A 16,295-nucleotide genomic window follows, 5' to 3' on the forward strand; every position below is an offset into this window, starting at 1 on the left:
TTCTTTCACTTGCTCAGGTATGACAGGTGCACTTTATGAGGGATTTTCTGCTCACAAGGATTCTGTATTCCTATAACCTGAGAGTATCTACTCTGCCTCTTGGAGGAGCTGGGAGGAGAGGATGGAGATAACAGGTCTTTTATGTCTGAGAAGAAGTCTGCTAGTCTGGCTGGTGAGAAGCATTAAGTGGGGCTTATCAGCGATACTCATCCTGAGGTCCTCAGCCTTCTGAGAGGGGAAACTCAATAACTACTTTGTCTGACTAAGGCCAAACTTTCTTTTTCATCTTAGCAGAGCCAGAAAGTGTGTGAACTTTTTACCTTTCTAAAGTTGTCACCCAAAAAAGTGCCACATGGAGGGAATAAAAGTGAACTCTTGCACAGGACAGAATGAAAACAGAGAAATGCACCCTGTATGTATTTAGAGAGTTTAGCTTGTCTAATTCCCTCTCATCTGGGACTAATCATAACTGTAATTGTCCATGCCTGGTGCGTTAACCACTTTGCATTCAGTCGTTTTTACTTTATGCATCCGAGCAATGTTCACCTCCCATTCATTAGCCTATAACTTTATCACTACTTATCACAATAAACTGATCTATATCTTGTTTTTTCCGCCACTAATTAGGCTTTCTTTGGGGGGGTACATTTTGCTAAGAGCCACTTTACTGTAAATGCATTTTAACAGGAAGAATAAGAAAAAAACGGAAAAAATTCATTATTTCTCAGTTTTTAACCATTATAGTTTTAAAATAATGCATGCCTCCATAATTAAAACCCACATATTGTATTTGCCTATTTGTCCCGGTTATTAAACAATTTAACTTATGTCCCTATCACAATGTATGGCAACAATATTTTATTTGGAAATAAAAGTGCATTTTTTCCGTTTTGCATCCATCACTATTTACAAGCTTATAATTTTTAAAAAAATAGAAATATTTCATCTTTACTTTGATATTTAAAAAGTTTAGACCCTTAGGTAAATATTTACGTGTTTGTTTTTTTTATTGTAATGTTTTTTGTTTTATTAAACATTTTATGTGGGTATTTTTGGGAGGGTGGGATGTAAATTGTCATTTTTAAATGTAAATATATGATTATTTTTATATTTTTTTACATTTAGGTGTAGTTTTACTTTTTGGCCATAAGATGGCAGCCATGAGTTTGTTTACGTGCCGTCACTCTAAGCGTACCATGTACGCTTAGAGGGACACTAGAGCCAGAAAAAGCGAAGCTTCCGAGAGAAGCTGTCGCTTTTTCAGCGGGGGAGAGCAATCAGTGATCGGGCACCATAGCCCGATTCACTGATTGCCTGGCTAACGAACCGCGGGCCGGGAGTGCGCGTGCACGATCGGCCGCGGGAGCACACATAGCCTCCTGAACGGAACTTTTACGTCCAGGAAGGTTAATTGGTTAATCATAACTGTAATTTGATCTCTCAGCTGTGCCAGCCCTCTGCCACGGCAACACAACTAATTTGTAAATACAAGATTTTAACCTTTTGTTTGCTTCCAAGAAAGCAGGAAGTAGACACGCTGCAGATTTATTGCAGAATTTGTATCAGCTGTATAAACAAAAAATATTTTTCTTTAAAGGTAATTATGCTGTTGCTTATCTTTTAGAGCAGAGAGGAAGTTCTGAGTTCAGGCCTGCTTTAAAGGAAAACTTTCAATACCTAAGTATTCTAGAATAACAATGTGCAAATAATGTCTCAGTAGCGGTGTAAACATTTTCCTACTGTTCATGTTAAATATCATAGGTAAAAGCCGTAATTCATTGTGTGTAGGTTGTAGCTGCATTGGAAGGATTCAACAGCACAGGAGTGTCTGTGCTTCAATATTACACAGCCAGTGCTGTTCTTTGCATGTGAGACTACAGTTATATGAAAAGCTGTGGTGTCTGGTTTCACACACAATTACAAATGTATATGCTGTACATAACAAGATACACTTCCTCTGCTCTCAGTGCAGATAGCTCATTCTGATGCTGGGCATACATGGCTCGATTTTGCCGCTCGATTCCACGCCTGATCGTTTTCCACGCTCGATTCTGCAGGCGATTCTCTTATCTTTTCCCATTGTCCTCCATGCAGAATCGAGCTCGGAAACGATCAAGCGGGAGATCGGGCATGAGAAACAAGCAGCTGCAGTTAAGCTAGTGAGACTTGTCTAGCACACAGGGTTAACAGGGGCAGAGAGAGGGATTCCCCCCTCGCCTCATTAATCACTGGTCCATCACCCTGATCATTCTGGCCCATCAGTAAATTGTGAAAGGAATTTGATAAGAGTAAACAAAGAGATAAGTAGTGAAATATACTGTATACACCAGTAGTTAGGAGCACTTTGCAAACTATTCCCATCTCAATAAAAAAAAAAAACATGTTAATCAATAGTATTCCTTTAAAGTCAATGGGAATTGAATCTATACTTACCTAAGGAGAGGGAAGGCTCTGCGTCCTATAGAGCCTTCCCTCTCCTCTCTCGGTCCCTGTTCCAGCGCTGGCTCCCCAGGAGCAGTACTCAAAAAATTTGGTCAAATACTGCTCTGATCCCCTGCCGTGGGAAACTTAGGAAGTTTTCGGGAGCCCGAGTGTTCCCAAAGAAGGGCCCGCTCCGTACTGCGCACGCGCCCTCTCTCGCACACTCGTGCATGCGCAGCATGGAGCCACCTGTCTTTGGGAGGACTTGGCTCCTGAAGACTTCCGAAGTCCCCCACGGCAGGGGATTCAAACCGGGGACGGGAGCTGCTGCTGCAGCGAGGGGACCGAGAGAGGGGCGGGAAGGCTCTATAGGACCCTCTCCTCCCATTGACTTTAAGCAATTAAGTAGTGACAAGGTTAAGGTGCTGCCTATTGAGAGATAACAATAAGGCAGAGGTGAAGTTAGGCATGGTGGGTGGTAAGGTTAGAGTAAAGGTGCGTGCACAGGCACAAGGACTGTCGCCAGAAGGGATCAGTAGCAGCTGCTACATTTGAATGGTCCATTCCCAAGCTTGCATTAAATTAGCATCAGCTCAGAAGTATTATTATACAGTATTACCTCATTGGATACTCCTACTGGTGACTGATTCTTTCTTACTAAGGGCCTGAGCCCACTAGCGCAGTTGTACGCAGCTGTGTCCGCTTTTCAGCATCTGTAACATTGATGTGTTTCTGAAAAGTGGACACAACTGCGCACAACTGCGTTAGTGGGCTCAGGCCCTAAAGCAGTGAAGCAGGAAGTTTTTCTGCTTCCTACACTTGTCAGTCGGACCAGTAGGTGAAGTCCTAAATCAAAACATTCATTTGTAATATTTCCTGTTTTCAAATTAAGAATAAAGAGATAAAATGTTTTTTAAAAAATATTTAGTATTCCTTAGTATTACACATAATAAAACATATAAAAACACAACATGTTTGCCCTGCAATCTGTATGGTGGTGAATATGGCTGACACATGACAATGCAGAGGTGATTATTTCACTTTCAGAATAAAACTGCTGGTTCTTATCTGATTGTTATTCACAATGGGGTCGATTTGTGAAGGCTGGAAAACATTAGAGAGCACTCAATACATTGGACAGGACTTTTAGAAAGTGTCAGTGCTTGAAAGAAACTTATGCTGGGAATACACGATGCGTTTTTGCGTTCGTTTTTGCCGTCGTTTTCGCTTTCGATAGATTCTACTCTCGATTCACTGCTCGATTCCTTATCTTTTCTTATCAATTACATTCACTTGAATGAGGAGAATCGAAACGAAAGTAGAATCGACCAGATCCAACAGGTTGGAATTTATCTATCGAACCCATCTATCTAAAGTAAAAACTTAACGTGTATTCCCAGCATTAAAGAGAATCTTTAAAAAAAAAATAATAATTTGCCCCAGGCGGTTATTTAACTCAGAAGGTAGAAGCCTCTGGGTCCTAATGAGGCTTCCCCATCCTCTCCACCCACCGGAATCCAGCGCTGGCAGTTCCTGAACAGCGGAGATGTAAATACGGGTGAAGCCTCATTAGGAACCAGATGCTTCCCCCTCCTAAGGTAAGTACCCCCAGGGTCTGTTTTCTTTTTCTTACAGTTTCTCTTACAGTTCTCAAAAAAAAAACTTAAAATCTGGGGTGCAACTAGAAATTCCCTGGCCCCACAGGAAAAGTTTGGATTGGCCCCAGGATCATCCACAAGGCAACCTAGGCCACTGCCTGGGGTCCAGTGGGCATCAAGGGGCCCAGCTTCTACTTTCTCTGACACATGGGAAGGGGGGGGCGGGGCTGTGAGTTGGGTAGTGGGGTAATTAGAGAAGGGATCACTAATGCTTAGTACACATAATGCTGGGGATACATGGTACGTTTTTGTACCGTGTATCGACCAGCTGATCCGGCCAGCTGTTAATATTCAGCTGGCCCGATCATGCCGCTCGACCAGCGCCCGCTCGATCCTCGCCGGCGGACAATGGCAGGGAATCGAGCGGCTGATAAGGACCGCCGGCGGGGACAAGCGGGAATCGATCCGCGGGCCGAGGACGCGTCTGGAGTCGATCCGGCGGCTAATCGGCCGCCGGATTGACCCGTCTATGCCCAGCATTATGCAATTCCCTGTCCCATTTCCGACATGTCCTATCTCCTTCTGATCAATAACGGGAACAATATTCTGAAATAATCATGGGAAAATCAATTCCATCATTGATCGGGAGAAGTTTGGACATATATACACAATACAACTTCCCATCAGATTACCTGTCGATTTTAAGGGAAATTGAATTGTGTGTACCCAGCATTAGGCATGGAGAGGAAGTAGTTTTATTACACTTGGGGCGGGAGGGTGTAAGTTGGTAGAGGGGTCATTAAAGCAGGGGCTGCCAATAGATTTTACACTAAGCAGGGGTGTTGCTAGCCTGAAAGATCAGTGGCACATGCCCTGGATGTCCTCCAGGCAGAGTCAGCTGTGGTGCCTCAATGGCGGGCATGCTGGGAGCTGTGGTGCATCAATCGGGGTATGCTGGGTGCTGTGGTGCTTCTATGGAGCATGTAGGGAGCTGTGGTTCTGCTGGGGGTTGTGGTGCCTTAATGGGAGGCCCATGGGAGCATGGGAGGGGGTCTACTAGAAGGTCAGGGAATGCTATGGGGGGACTGGCAGCAGGCCAGCTCACGCAGCAGAAAGCCAGACCAGCCAGCACAGAAGCCAGGTAACTCTGCCTAGTTGTGTCTAAGACAGTGGCACTGCCTATTTATGTGATATGCTGCATTTGTTTGTATTAATGGAGAGGGGGCTTCATCCAACATTTTGCTGGGCAGGCCTACTTAGACCACTGTTAAGTTCATGTAAATTTGGTTCCACCCATGACCGCACCCATCTTCTGGTGCATGGCCACACCCAATTTCTGGGTTGAAGTGCCCAAAAGTGCCCCGAATCTCTCGGGATCCTAGCAACCCCCCTGACACTAGGTATGTTAGGGTGGGGGTTATATGGGGGTAGGATTACATTACATAGAGTATTTTGCTACGATATAGGGGGGAATAGTGTCTGGCATGTCGGGGTAACGTGAGAGGGGAGAATTGCTAGGAAACTAGAATAACATTAGCAGGGGCTTATGGCTGGTGTGAAGGGAAAATCTAATTGTTAGCTTTTGCAAGCAATATACAATAGTAGTGATGATGACAACTCAGGTGCTAAAAACTACAGTGAGCTTCAAAATCCAGATCCAAAGGCTTCAAACTTTTACCACCTAAGACCAGACACCTTTAAAGGATACACAAAGTGACATGTGACATGATGAGATAGACATATGTATGCACAGTGGCAAGCACCCAAATAACTAGGCTGTGTTGCTTTTTTATTATCTCTGCCTGAAAGAGTTCAGGTATGAAAATGACAGCCACTGTCCGGGTCGGGATCGGGTTGGACTATAGCATAACACTCACTGATAAGTAATTACAGCCATAAAACCCTTTCCTGGCAGAAAATGGCTTCTGAGAGCAGGGGATAGAAAAACAAGGGTCAGTAGTTTACAGATTTTAGCTCTGGCATACTTTAATGCCTGTGCCATTGAGCAAAGGCAATGAAACAGTAAAAACTTAAAAAATAGATTTTAAAATAAAATAAAACTGTGGGATATCTAAAAAAAAGTCATTTTTAGGAGGAGGAGGATAGATGCATTTGTTTATCTCATCAGTTTCCTTTCACCTCGTGTTTCCTTTAACAAAGTCCAGCTCACCTACACCCTCCAGAGTTCTCAATACTCAATTGCTCAACCCCAATGTCTTCTGTATTTGGCTTTCTACCTTCTCCAAGGAAGCCAACAGAATGTAGGCAACGGTCTCTTGTCTATGGATATTACAAAAAAGACCACTCATTCTGAAAGTATAAAAATGAATCTATTAAACTGTCCATCTTTGGTCCACCTCCGGCCCCTCAGTAATGTGGGTGGAGTCACAGCTCAGGGCCCCAGTGCTGCTGTACACACTGGACGGTGTTCTCGTGTGGATTAGGAGAGCAGCAGAAATGTTTGGAACTAATGCCCCTTCTTTTGGCTTGGTGATCACGTCTCAGTACAAAGCCCAGAGCTCGTTACCATCCATGTGAGCCAACGATGCGTCTTATTCTGGGAAAAAAAGGAATCATTAACAATAAATCATTAAAGCTGAAGTAATGTCAGATAAAGAAAGCGTATGGTATGTACCAAAGTATGTTGCTATTGGTTGACAGCTACATGTACCGAATCTGTTAGGTATATTTAGGGGTGTCAAACTCAAATACGAAGTGGGCCGAAATTGTACACTGGGACCAGGTCGCAGGCCAACCTCAATGTCTACTGGCCACCTCCCTCCCGTATAAAGTTCCCTGGTGTCTAGTGGTCCCCACCCTCCCCTATACAGTTTCCTGGTGTCTAGTGCTTTCCCCTAACCTCCCCTATATGGCTTCCCTGGTGATCTAGGACTTCACCTCCAATATAGCTTCCCTGGTGGTCTACAGTGGGCCAAACATAACGCAAAGTGGGAAAACCACTTGAGGGCCAAATTTAATGGCTCTGAGGGCCAGATTTGGCCCGCGGGCCGGAGTTTAATATGCATGATTTAGATGAACAGAAATCCTCCTTTGTGGACTAAGGTCAGGACTGATGCTACCATAAGGGCAACCTGGGCCACTGTGCCACAATTTTACAATGCACTGAAAGCTGCTGTTCAGTGCCCACCACTACTATTACCGCTACTATCACCGCTACCACCAATCATAATGAGGGGGGAGGAGTATGAACTCTCCGCCCTGTGCACACTCACCATTGTTATAGGATGGCGGGTCTCTGGTTCTGCCAAGGATATTCACAATCACCTGAGGTTCACTATCATCGTATTCCCTGGATTCTGAGTAAGGTGTTTGCGGATAGTCTTCCCTGCAGGTGACATAAAAATGACAATGAAGGTGTCTGTGCCACAGGAACTTAACCGAAAGTAAAAAAACGATAGTAGGAGGGGGAAGAAAATAAATCACATCATTGCAAAGTGAGAAGGTTAAAAAAATAGAAGACAGATCCCACCGTGAGTCTCCAGGTCATCATCTTTACTGCTGGTATATACAGGGGGGGGGGGGGGGGAGAGGAGGAATGGACAGCACAAACTGCCCCTTGACTATACACATACCCAGTAATAAGGGTGTGTGTGTGCATGCTTGTATGTGTGTGTGTTTTCACCACAATATCAACCATACAGAACTCCCTGATGATCCGTTTGAGAAAAGGAAAAGATTTCTCATGGGAAAGGGGGTATCAGCTACTGATTGGGATGAAGTGCAATGCTTGGTTACAGTTCTTCTCTATGTGGTCAGTGTGCAGTTATAGGGTTACCGTAGGGTTCAATATAAGGCCTAAAGAACTCTATGAAACATCATTTGATTAGAAGGTTACTAAAGTTAGATGAATGTAAATTTTAAAAATGTTACTTGTGTTGACCCTCAGGGCCTGCTCTAAAGATTAGCAGCATCATAATACCGGAATCTTTAAAGAAAAACATTTGTTACAGCTGATAGAAATCCAGCAATACATCTGCAGTGTGTCTACTTCCTGCTTTCATAGAAGCAGACAAAGGGTAAACATCCTGTGTTTACAAATTAGCTGCTCTGCCAAGGCAGCCAGCTGACACAGCTGAGAAATCAAATTACACTTGCGATTAGTCACAGATGAGGGGGAATGAAACAGGCTAAACTTTCTAAGTACATACAGGGTGCATGTCTCTCTGTTTTCCCTATGTCATGTGCAAGAGTTCAGGTCCACTGTAAAGCCCTATTCTGGGAATGTACTTCTTTCCATCTACACACATACTCATGGCATCTTGCAGTGTCCAGTAACGGGGCCTAAGGCCACGCCTCCATCCCAAGGGGAACAAGGGAAGGGAGGATAACTGCCAGGCTAGCTCAGCCTCCTGCCACGGCTGCCAGCACCTACACCCCCTTAGAAAAGAAAGGAAAATGAGTGGATGTAAGCGGGACATCCCCCTCCCTAAAAGAGTGCTGGAAAATACAGATGTATGCAGCGCCAGAGATGATGCCGTGGCCCACCTCCTGAAGACAATAGGACAAAAGGTCTCAATCACATCCTCCCAGGCATATAGGGGTTAAACGGATGACAGTTTCCTTCTATACTCACCTCTCCATTGGTACGCCACCGCCATCCTGGGTGTTCCTGCCTTCCCAGGCTAACCGAGTCACAGCGGAACCTGGTAAAGACAGAAGACACCATTTATCTTAATTTGATCAATCCGTTAGACCCTCGGGAGTTAATTCAGTAGCAGTTTCAGATAAACCTCTGACATAACATTCAATAAAAATGTGTTTTGTTTTACTTTTTATTACCCATACAGTTACCATATTTGCTTTTGCGCACAAGTAATATTGCCTGTCTACAAATTCCCAAAGTACAGTTATCTGCTTTGAAAGCTGGCATTGTTTTATTGCATAGCTGCTGTATTTATATATTAAAATCTACCAAGTGATCACTTCGCAGTTGCTAACATACTAGAAGCAGAGAGAGCTCAGTTTCAGTGCCCTGGTGGCTGTTTACTAAATGTATCTGACAAAGGAATGTAAACAAAAGATAATGTAATCCTCCTTTGGATGGGGCCAGAAGCTGCCCACTGAAGCAAGGAGCTTTCCACTGAAGAACAAAGTGCTGTGTTTAACAGTTTCACTGCTGTTCTGCTACCATTTTTTGTGGTAGTAGATTTTATGCTGTAAATAATCATTTAGAGCAAATAGAAAATGCTGAGTTTCATACCACTTTAACTTAGATTTTTGTTGTTGTAATTTAATCACATTAAAGGACCACTATTTCGAAAAATTGTAGAATTTAAAATACATGTATACATATATTTATAAGAAGCCCCTTTCTTCCAGAGCAAAATGCAATAGGAATTATGTTTCCCCTGACAGATCTGACAGGTTTTGAACTGATCCATCCTCTCAGCAAAACAAAAGTTTACAGGGACAACAAAGGATGATTTGTATATTCAGCAGTGATGCATTGTGGGACACCTCATATGCTCACTCCAACCTGAATAATCGCAAATACCTTCTGTTTTAAGAAGGCAAAATATTGTTTTGCTTAACATTTTAGAAAGAGGGCTTTTTGGTCCTCTGTAGCCCCCTTACACACTCCTAGGAGTTCTGGTTCACCATGAGCTTGCTGGGTAATCTATAGCTCTGGGTGTTTCAAGTCCTAGAGCCACATTAATCCATGCCATGTACTGATGAGGGTAAACCAATCTGAAACAGTTTGTATGCATTTTAGTTTTTAGTGGCTCTGTACAAATTAACGAGCTGACACATCATTGCATTCCAGCGGTTCTGGGGGTGTGTTTAGTCTACAAGGACAACAAAGGAGGATTTGTATATTCAGCAGTGATGCATTGTGGGAGTCATCATATGCGCACTCCAACCTGAATAGGTTTTTTTAGAAGGCAAACTTATGTTATATTTTTGCACAGGCACAGAGCCAGGACAATGTCCTCCTGCACACAAGGCTGAGACACCAAAGTGCACCCCTCCATCCCTCCCACCCCAGCCGTCACACACTGATTGCTGTTAAGCTACATACTCACGGGGGACAATTGTCCCCCCCGTACCATGCGCGACGCGAACAGGGAGCGACAGCTCCCTGCCGGCGACAGCTGTCCACACGTCTCGCCAGAAAGGCAGAGACGCGGCGGAAGCTGTTTGTGAATGGAGCATCCCGCGGCTGGATGCTCCATTCACTCGCGTAGGTCTCCTGTAGCTAGCCCGCATACTCCCGCGGGACTAGCGACAGTTCCGGCGAAGTCGCGGCGACAGCTGTAGCTGGCGATTGAACATGTCAATCGCCTGGCGACAGCTCCGACGGGCGACGGTTCGGGGCACGCACGCTATACACACGGGCGACCTGTCGCCGCAACACGCGCGTGCCACGTGGCTGCGGCAACGGCTGTACCCCGTGTGTATGGGGCTTGAGACTAAGAGGCAACCCCCTCCCCATCCCCCACACACTTTTTAATCTCTAGTTTTCTGGCTTGCAGTCACTGCCGTGTATCCCCTTTCCTTATTTCTCTCTGCTTCAAACACAATGGGCCTGATTCACAAAGCGGTGCAAACTTTTTCGCTGACTTTTGCGCGCGCAAAGTGCCGCGATTCACGCGATCGCGGACTTTTGCGCGCGCAATTTGCCACGATTCGCGGCAAATTGCGTGCGCAAAAGTCCCCGATCGCGTGAATCGCAGCACTTTGCGCGCGCAAAAGTCCGCGAAAAAGTTTGCACCGCTTTGTGAATCAGGCCCAATGGGCTTTATTCACAAAACTTATATAAATATCTTATTTATTACCTATTTGATAAAAATAACCTTTCAGGACATTTGCAAGCAAAGTAATCACTCAAAGTAAGTTGTTCCTGATTTCCTTTTATTGCAACATACGTTTTCTTACCTTAATTTTCTTACCTTAATTTTGCTCTTTGACTGCTTAAAAATGTAACTTAGATAAGGCGAAAACCAGAGGAAAATAGATGAAAAAGCTTTGTGAATCATGCCCAATAGGGGAATGATAGCTGAGCGAGTTGTGCGCCCCTCCTACACTGCGCCCTGAGGCTGGAGCCTCTCTTGCCTCGGCCCAGCCCTGCACAGGTAAGTTGTGAAATTCAGTTTGCTTATCTCTGGTGCCAACTACCCTCTCAAGTTCTGGTCAGTAGTCACCCCACATAGCAAGTGTGACCACTGATCAGTACAATATCCTTCTCCCACCCAACATAGCAAGTGTGACCACTGATCAGTACAATATCCCTCTCCCACCCAACATAGCGAGCAATCCCAGTGACATCCCTTCCCCCCAGCACCCCCTCTCCGTATTGAAGAGCAGAGCTGTAGCTGGGAGCTGAGCATACCAGTTACCTTCACCCAGCTCCCGAGTGTTCCATATGTCACGTGACATGCATCAGGAACTGCAGTGAATAGAAAGAACCCAATCGGTGCTGGAAGCGGGTAAATATTACCCTGCTCTGATGCGCTACTCTACAGAGTACTAGCGGGGTAAAGTGACATCAGGAGCGACTGGGTCCCCATCAGCTGTTGCTAGGGTCACAATTTGCAAGGGTTGATTGCGGAAGTTCTGTGTGGGCCTGTCACTTAGCTGTACCTTACCGTAGTATGTGGTGTCAGCCAGCAGGTGAGGAGGACAAGACGTTACTGTAGGTGGCCTGCCAGGGCCTGTTCAAGAAGGGCACATATGAGGGGGCAGTCAGAAATGTGAAGGAGGCATCATGTGTACACAGAGGCAGCAGTCTTGAGAAATTCACCCAGTACGTATTTAGTTTAACCTGTCTGATTCCCCCTCATATGTGTCTAATCACAAGTTGAAATTTGTATAGGTTAAGTTTAGCTAGGTAGGTGCCTACAGTATAGGTTAGATAAGTAGGTGCCCGCAGTATAGGTTAGATAGGTAGGTGCCCACAGTATAGGTTAGATAAGTAGGTGCCCGCAGTATAGGTTAGATAGGTAGGTGTCCCCAGTATAGGTTAGATAGGTAGGTTCCTCCAGTATAGGTTAGATAGGTAGGAGCCTGCAGTATAGGTTAGATAGGTAGGTGCCCACAGTATAGGTTAGATAAGTAGATGCCCGCAGTATAGGTTAGATAGGTAGGTGCCTACAGTATAGGTTAGATAAGTAGATGCCCGCAGTATAGGTTAGATAGGTAGGTGCCCACAGTATAGGTTAGATAAGTAGATGCCCGCAGTATAGGTTAGATAGGTAGGTGCCTCCAGTATAGGTTAGATAGGTAGGTGTCCCCAGTATAGGTTAGATAGGTAGGTGCCCGCAGTATAGGTTAGATAGGTAGGTGCCCGCAGTATAGGTTAGATAGGTAGGTGTCCCCAGTATAGGTTAGATAGGTAGGTTCCTCCAGTATAGGTTAGATAGGTAGGAGCCCGCAGTATAGGTTAGATAGGTAGGTGTCCCCAGTATAGGTTAGATAGGTAGGTGTCCCCAGTATAGGTTAGATAGGTAGATGTCCCCAGTATAGGTTAGATAGGTAGGTGTCCCCAGTATAGGTTAGAAAGGTAGGTTCCTACAGTATAGGTTAGATAGGTAGGAGCCTCCAGCATAGGTGGCCAAACATAGGACCAGTGGCGAGGGGAGCGGGAATAGAGCAGTTACGGTAAAACTCACCTTCCGCGATCCCTGCATGCAAGCAGCCTCTATCTCCTTTCTCTCGTTAATAACAGTGCCTCCTGTGATGACATGCAGTTACGTCATTATCACAGGGGGACTATTGAGGGGGCAAGACATTTATTTGAGGGGGCACTGCCCCCTCTCGCTCCCCCCCTCCTAGAGCCTGAGCCGGGCCTGGAAGGAACGCCGGTCAGGTGAGCAGTATAAAGGCCCACAAGCAGATCGGAGACACAGCTGGCTCACTTTGAAGGTCTGTAGAAGTTACTTTGGCTGGAAATGTTGCCTTCTCATGACTCTGATTTGTTTTCAGCAGCTCCGGGAGAGCTCAGTGATAAGTCTTTATTCTTTCTGACGTTTGACGCCATTGATTTCCTGGTTTTCGGCGAGTCATCTTTGATTTCATGCTATTGTGTTAGGCCTGGATTGCTGCCGTCTTCATGAGGCTTTAAAGCTGGATTAGCAGAATCTCTGCGGATCTCAGCAGTCGGTCTGCTCCAACTTCTGGAGTTACCCCGAGTTTATCCTTCATAGAGTTCCCGCTTTAATATGCAGCCAATGGATTCCGCTTTAGAACTCACACACTAAAGTTTTCCTCCGGTCGCGCCAGGGGCACCTTCTCCTATCGCAAACTTATCTGTGAAAGATCAGTGCTTGTAGAACGCTGATTTGCACTCCTTGCTAGTGTGGACCTCAATCCAAGAGAACAACTCACATATATGTATTTGTAATAACCTGAGCTGGAGCAACTATGGGCAACACCAGTGACAAGACATGGCTACAGCTGTGGATGAACATGGCAATACTGGTTGGCCAGTGGTGGGACATGACCATATTTGTGGCGGACATGGCATAGTCTGTGGAGGAACATGGCAATACTGATTGGAGGTCAGTGGGGGGGACATGACCATATTTGTGGGGAACATGGCTTACCCTGTGGAGGAACATGGCAATACTGGTTGGAGGCCAGTGGAGGGCATAACTATATTGGTGAGGGACATGGCTTATCTTGTGGAGGAACATGGCAATACTGGTCGGAGGCCAGTGGCCCCCCCACTGGTCTTACCCCCCGTAAGACCATATCTGTGGGGGAGATGGCTCACCCTGTGGAGGAACATGGCAATACTGGATGGAGGCCATTGGGGGTGGTGGTAAGACCATATTTGTGGTGGACATGACTTACCCTGTGAAGGAAAATGGCAATACTGGATGGAGGTCATTGATGGAGGGGGGGGGGGGGGGGGGGGGGTAAAGACCATATTTGTGGTGGACGTGGCTTACCCTGTGGAGGAACATGGCAATACTGGATGGAGGCCATTGGGGGGGGGGGGGGGGGGAGTATGACCATATTTGTAGTGGACATGGCTTACCCTGTGGTGGAACATGGCAATATTGGTTTGAGGACATTGCAATATTGTTGTTTGGAGTTAGGAACATCAAATGAGGGAACTGTAATGGGGGAGGGGGGGGGGGGGGCGATAGAGGGAAGAGCTATGGAAGGGCACTAGAACAGGGAACAGTATAAATTGGTGCACTGTAAATAAGAGCACTGTAAGGAGCACAAGAGCTGTGAAGCCAGTATAAGGAGTGAACTATAATAGGAGGTTAAAGGGGAAAGCAACAACGGAGGGCACAATTAGGGCGGCTGGCATTAATCCATCTCTAGCCAGCTATAATTTGGACCTGAACTCAGAACTTCCTCTATGCTCTAAAAGATATGCAACAGCTTAATAACCTTTACAGAAAAAACGTTTCTTTGTTACAGCTGATACAAATCCTGCAATAAATCTGCAGTGTGTTTACTTCCTGCTTCCTTGGAAGCATACATATTGTTAACAGCCTGTGTTTACAAATTAGCTGCTCTGCTGTGGCAGAGGAGATTCCTAAGCGGGCACAACCGAGAGATCAAATTGCACTTGTGATTAGTCACAGATGAGGGGGAATTAGACAGGCTAAACTCTCTAAATACATACAGGGTGCATTTCTCTATGCTTTCCTTCTGTCCTGTACGAGAATTCAGATCCACTTTAAGGCAGGGAACACACTTGACTTTCAGTTTTCCGCGCACGTTTTCCTGCATACTTTTTCTGCACACCAAGTGTGTTTCCATGCAGGAAAACGCGCGCGTTTTTTCACAGCAGCTGATGTAATTGATAGAGAAAACTGCCAAAATGTGCAGATTCAGGATGCAGAATGTCAGTTTTTTTTCTGCGTGCGAACAACACAGTAAGTGTGTACTAGCCCATTGATTAACATGAGTTCTCAGTTTTTCTGTGCAGAAAACGCGTACGAAAACAGTCAAGTGTGTTCCCTGCCTAAAACCTACCTATTGTAGATATCTGGGGATGAATTCAGAGTGATATGTTTATATGAATTGTGAGGTAACGTCTTAGCAGCTGAGCTGCTGGAAAACCTGTATAAATAGTTTATCATGAAAATAATTCACACGGTATTCAGGCACCTACATATGGGTGTGTGAAGGAAAACAGGCAGCACTGCCACAGAGAACACACTTTTCATTTGTTTCATAAGACTGCAGAGATTATGTAACTGATTATTTGTTTTCTTAGTTCAGTGTCACTTTAAAGAGCACCTGAGGTGAGAGGTTTTTGAAGACTGCCATATGTATTTCCTTTATAGCTGCTTTCACAGTGGGACGTTACAGGCGCATGTTAGAGCAGCCTGTAACGCGGCCCAACTCACAGCACTGAAAACTAAATGGGCTGTTCACAGTGCCTACGTTGCGTTGGAGTGTAACGCTGCACGGTAAATGAAAGTGCAGCATGCTGTGCGTTATACTCGAACGTGGCTGCGTTCGGATGTTTGCACATGCTCAGTACTGTTTTTTTTTTTGTTTTTTTTTGCCGCATGTGCTGTTTTCGTCCGATAGTATGCGTCAAAAAAGTACGCATCACAGACGCATCAAGAGACGCATAACGCGGCTCTATATAACGTCCAACTTCAAAGCTCACATGCGTTGCGTTAGGGGCACGTTATGCGACCTTAACGTCACATCTAACGCAACGTCTTAGTGGGAAAGAGCCCTAAAACAATACCAGTTGCCTGGCTGTCCTGCTGATCTCTTTAGCTGCAGTATAGTGTCTGGCTTATGTGCCCTCTCTCTCTCCTTGTGGCCTCTGCCGAGGATTTGTACATGTTTTTAAAGTTTTTCAATAAAATGGCATTTTATGTTTGGATGTGCCCAGCCATGCTGTTTTCTCCTTATATACTGTGTCTGAAGAATCACACACCAGAGCTCAATTTTGGCCCCCTTTGTATTTGAGTTTGACACCCCTGGGCTAGATGGACATCCCGGGAGTCTATGGGCTTAGAAGATAAACTCTGCAGAACCCGCAAGTCCCACCACAAAACTAGGTTCACCTGCCGAACCATACAGCAAATTTCCTGAATTGTATAAAAATATTTCATTCTGCATTTCCTTAAAGAATATAGTACCAAGACGATCTCCACACCAACCAGTATCAAAGTAAAAAAAATTGTATGCCTATTAGATATATACTGAAAAAAAGCAATTTATTGATCCGTGTGTAAACTTCAATAATTCCATACCACATTCCTCAGTCCAACCTACTGTACGCAAAGTATGCTGCTTCAAACATTTGTCTGAAAGTGTACGATGCATAAT

The 16,295-nt window shown here is 45.1% G+C and overlaps 1 protein-coding gene across 4 annotated transcripts in view; it reads right to left on the bottom strand.

The window, feature by feature from the left end:
- Positions 1–6,327: 6,327 nt before the first annotated feature.
- Positions 6,328–16,295, bottom strand: part of LOC137519185 (transient receptor potential channel pyrexia-like) — a 144,972-nt gene continuing 135,004 nt past the window's right edge. For all 4 annotated transcript variants that reach the window (XM_068238017.1, XM_068238016.1, XM_068238018.1 and 1 more), the window contains 3 exons: positions 8,614–8,683; positions 7,253–7,365; positions 6,328–6,576 (listed from right to left, as the gene is read on the bottom strand). In XM_068238017.1, coding sequence (XP_068094118.1) covers positions 6,572–6,576; positions 7,253–7,365; positions 8,614–8,683 — 188 coding nt within the window. In that variant the 3' untranslated portion in view covers positions 6,328–6,571. The remainder of the gene's footprint in view (positions 6,577–7,252; positions 7,366–8,613; positions 8,684–16,295) is intronic.

Source organism: Hyperolius riggenbachi, chromosome 5 (assembly GCF_040937935.1).
Source record: "Hyperolius riggenbachi isolate aHypRig1 chromosome 5, aHypRig1.pri, whole genome shotgun sequence".
NCBI lineage: Eukaryota > Metazoa > Chordata > Amphibia > Anura > Hyperoliidae > Hyperolius > Hyperolius riggenbachi.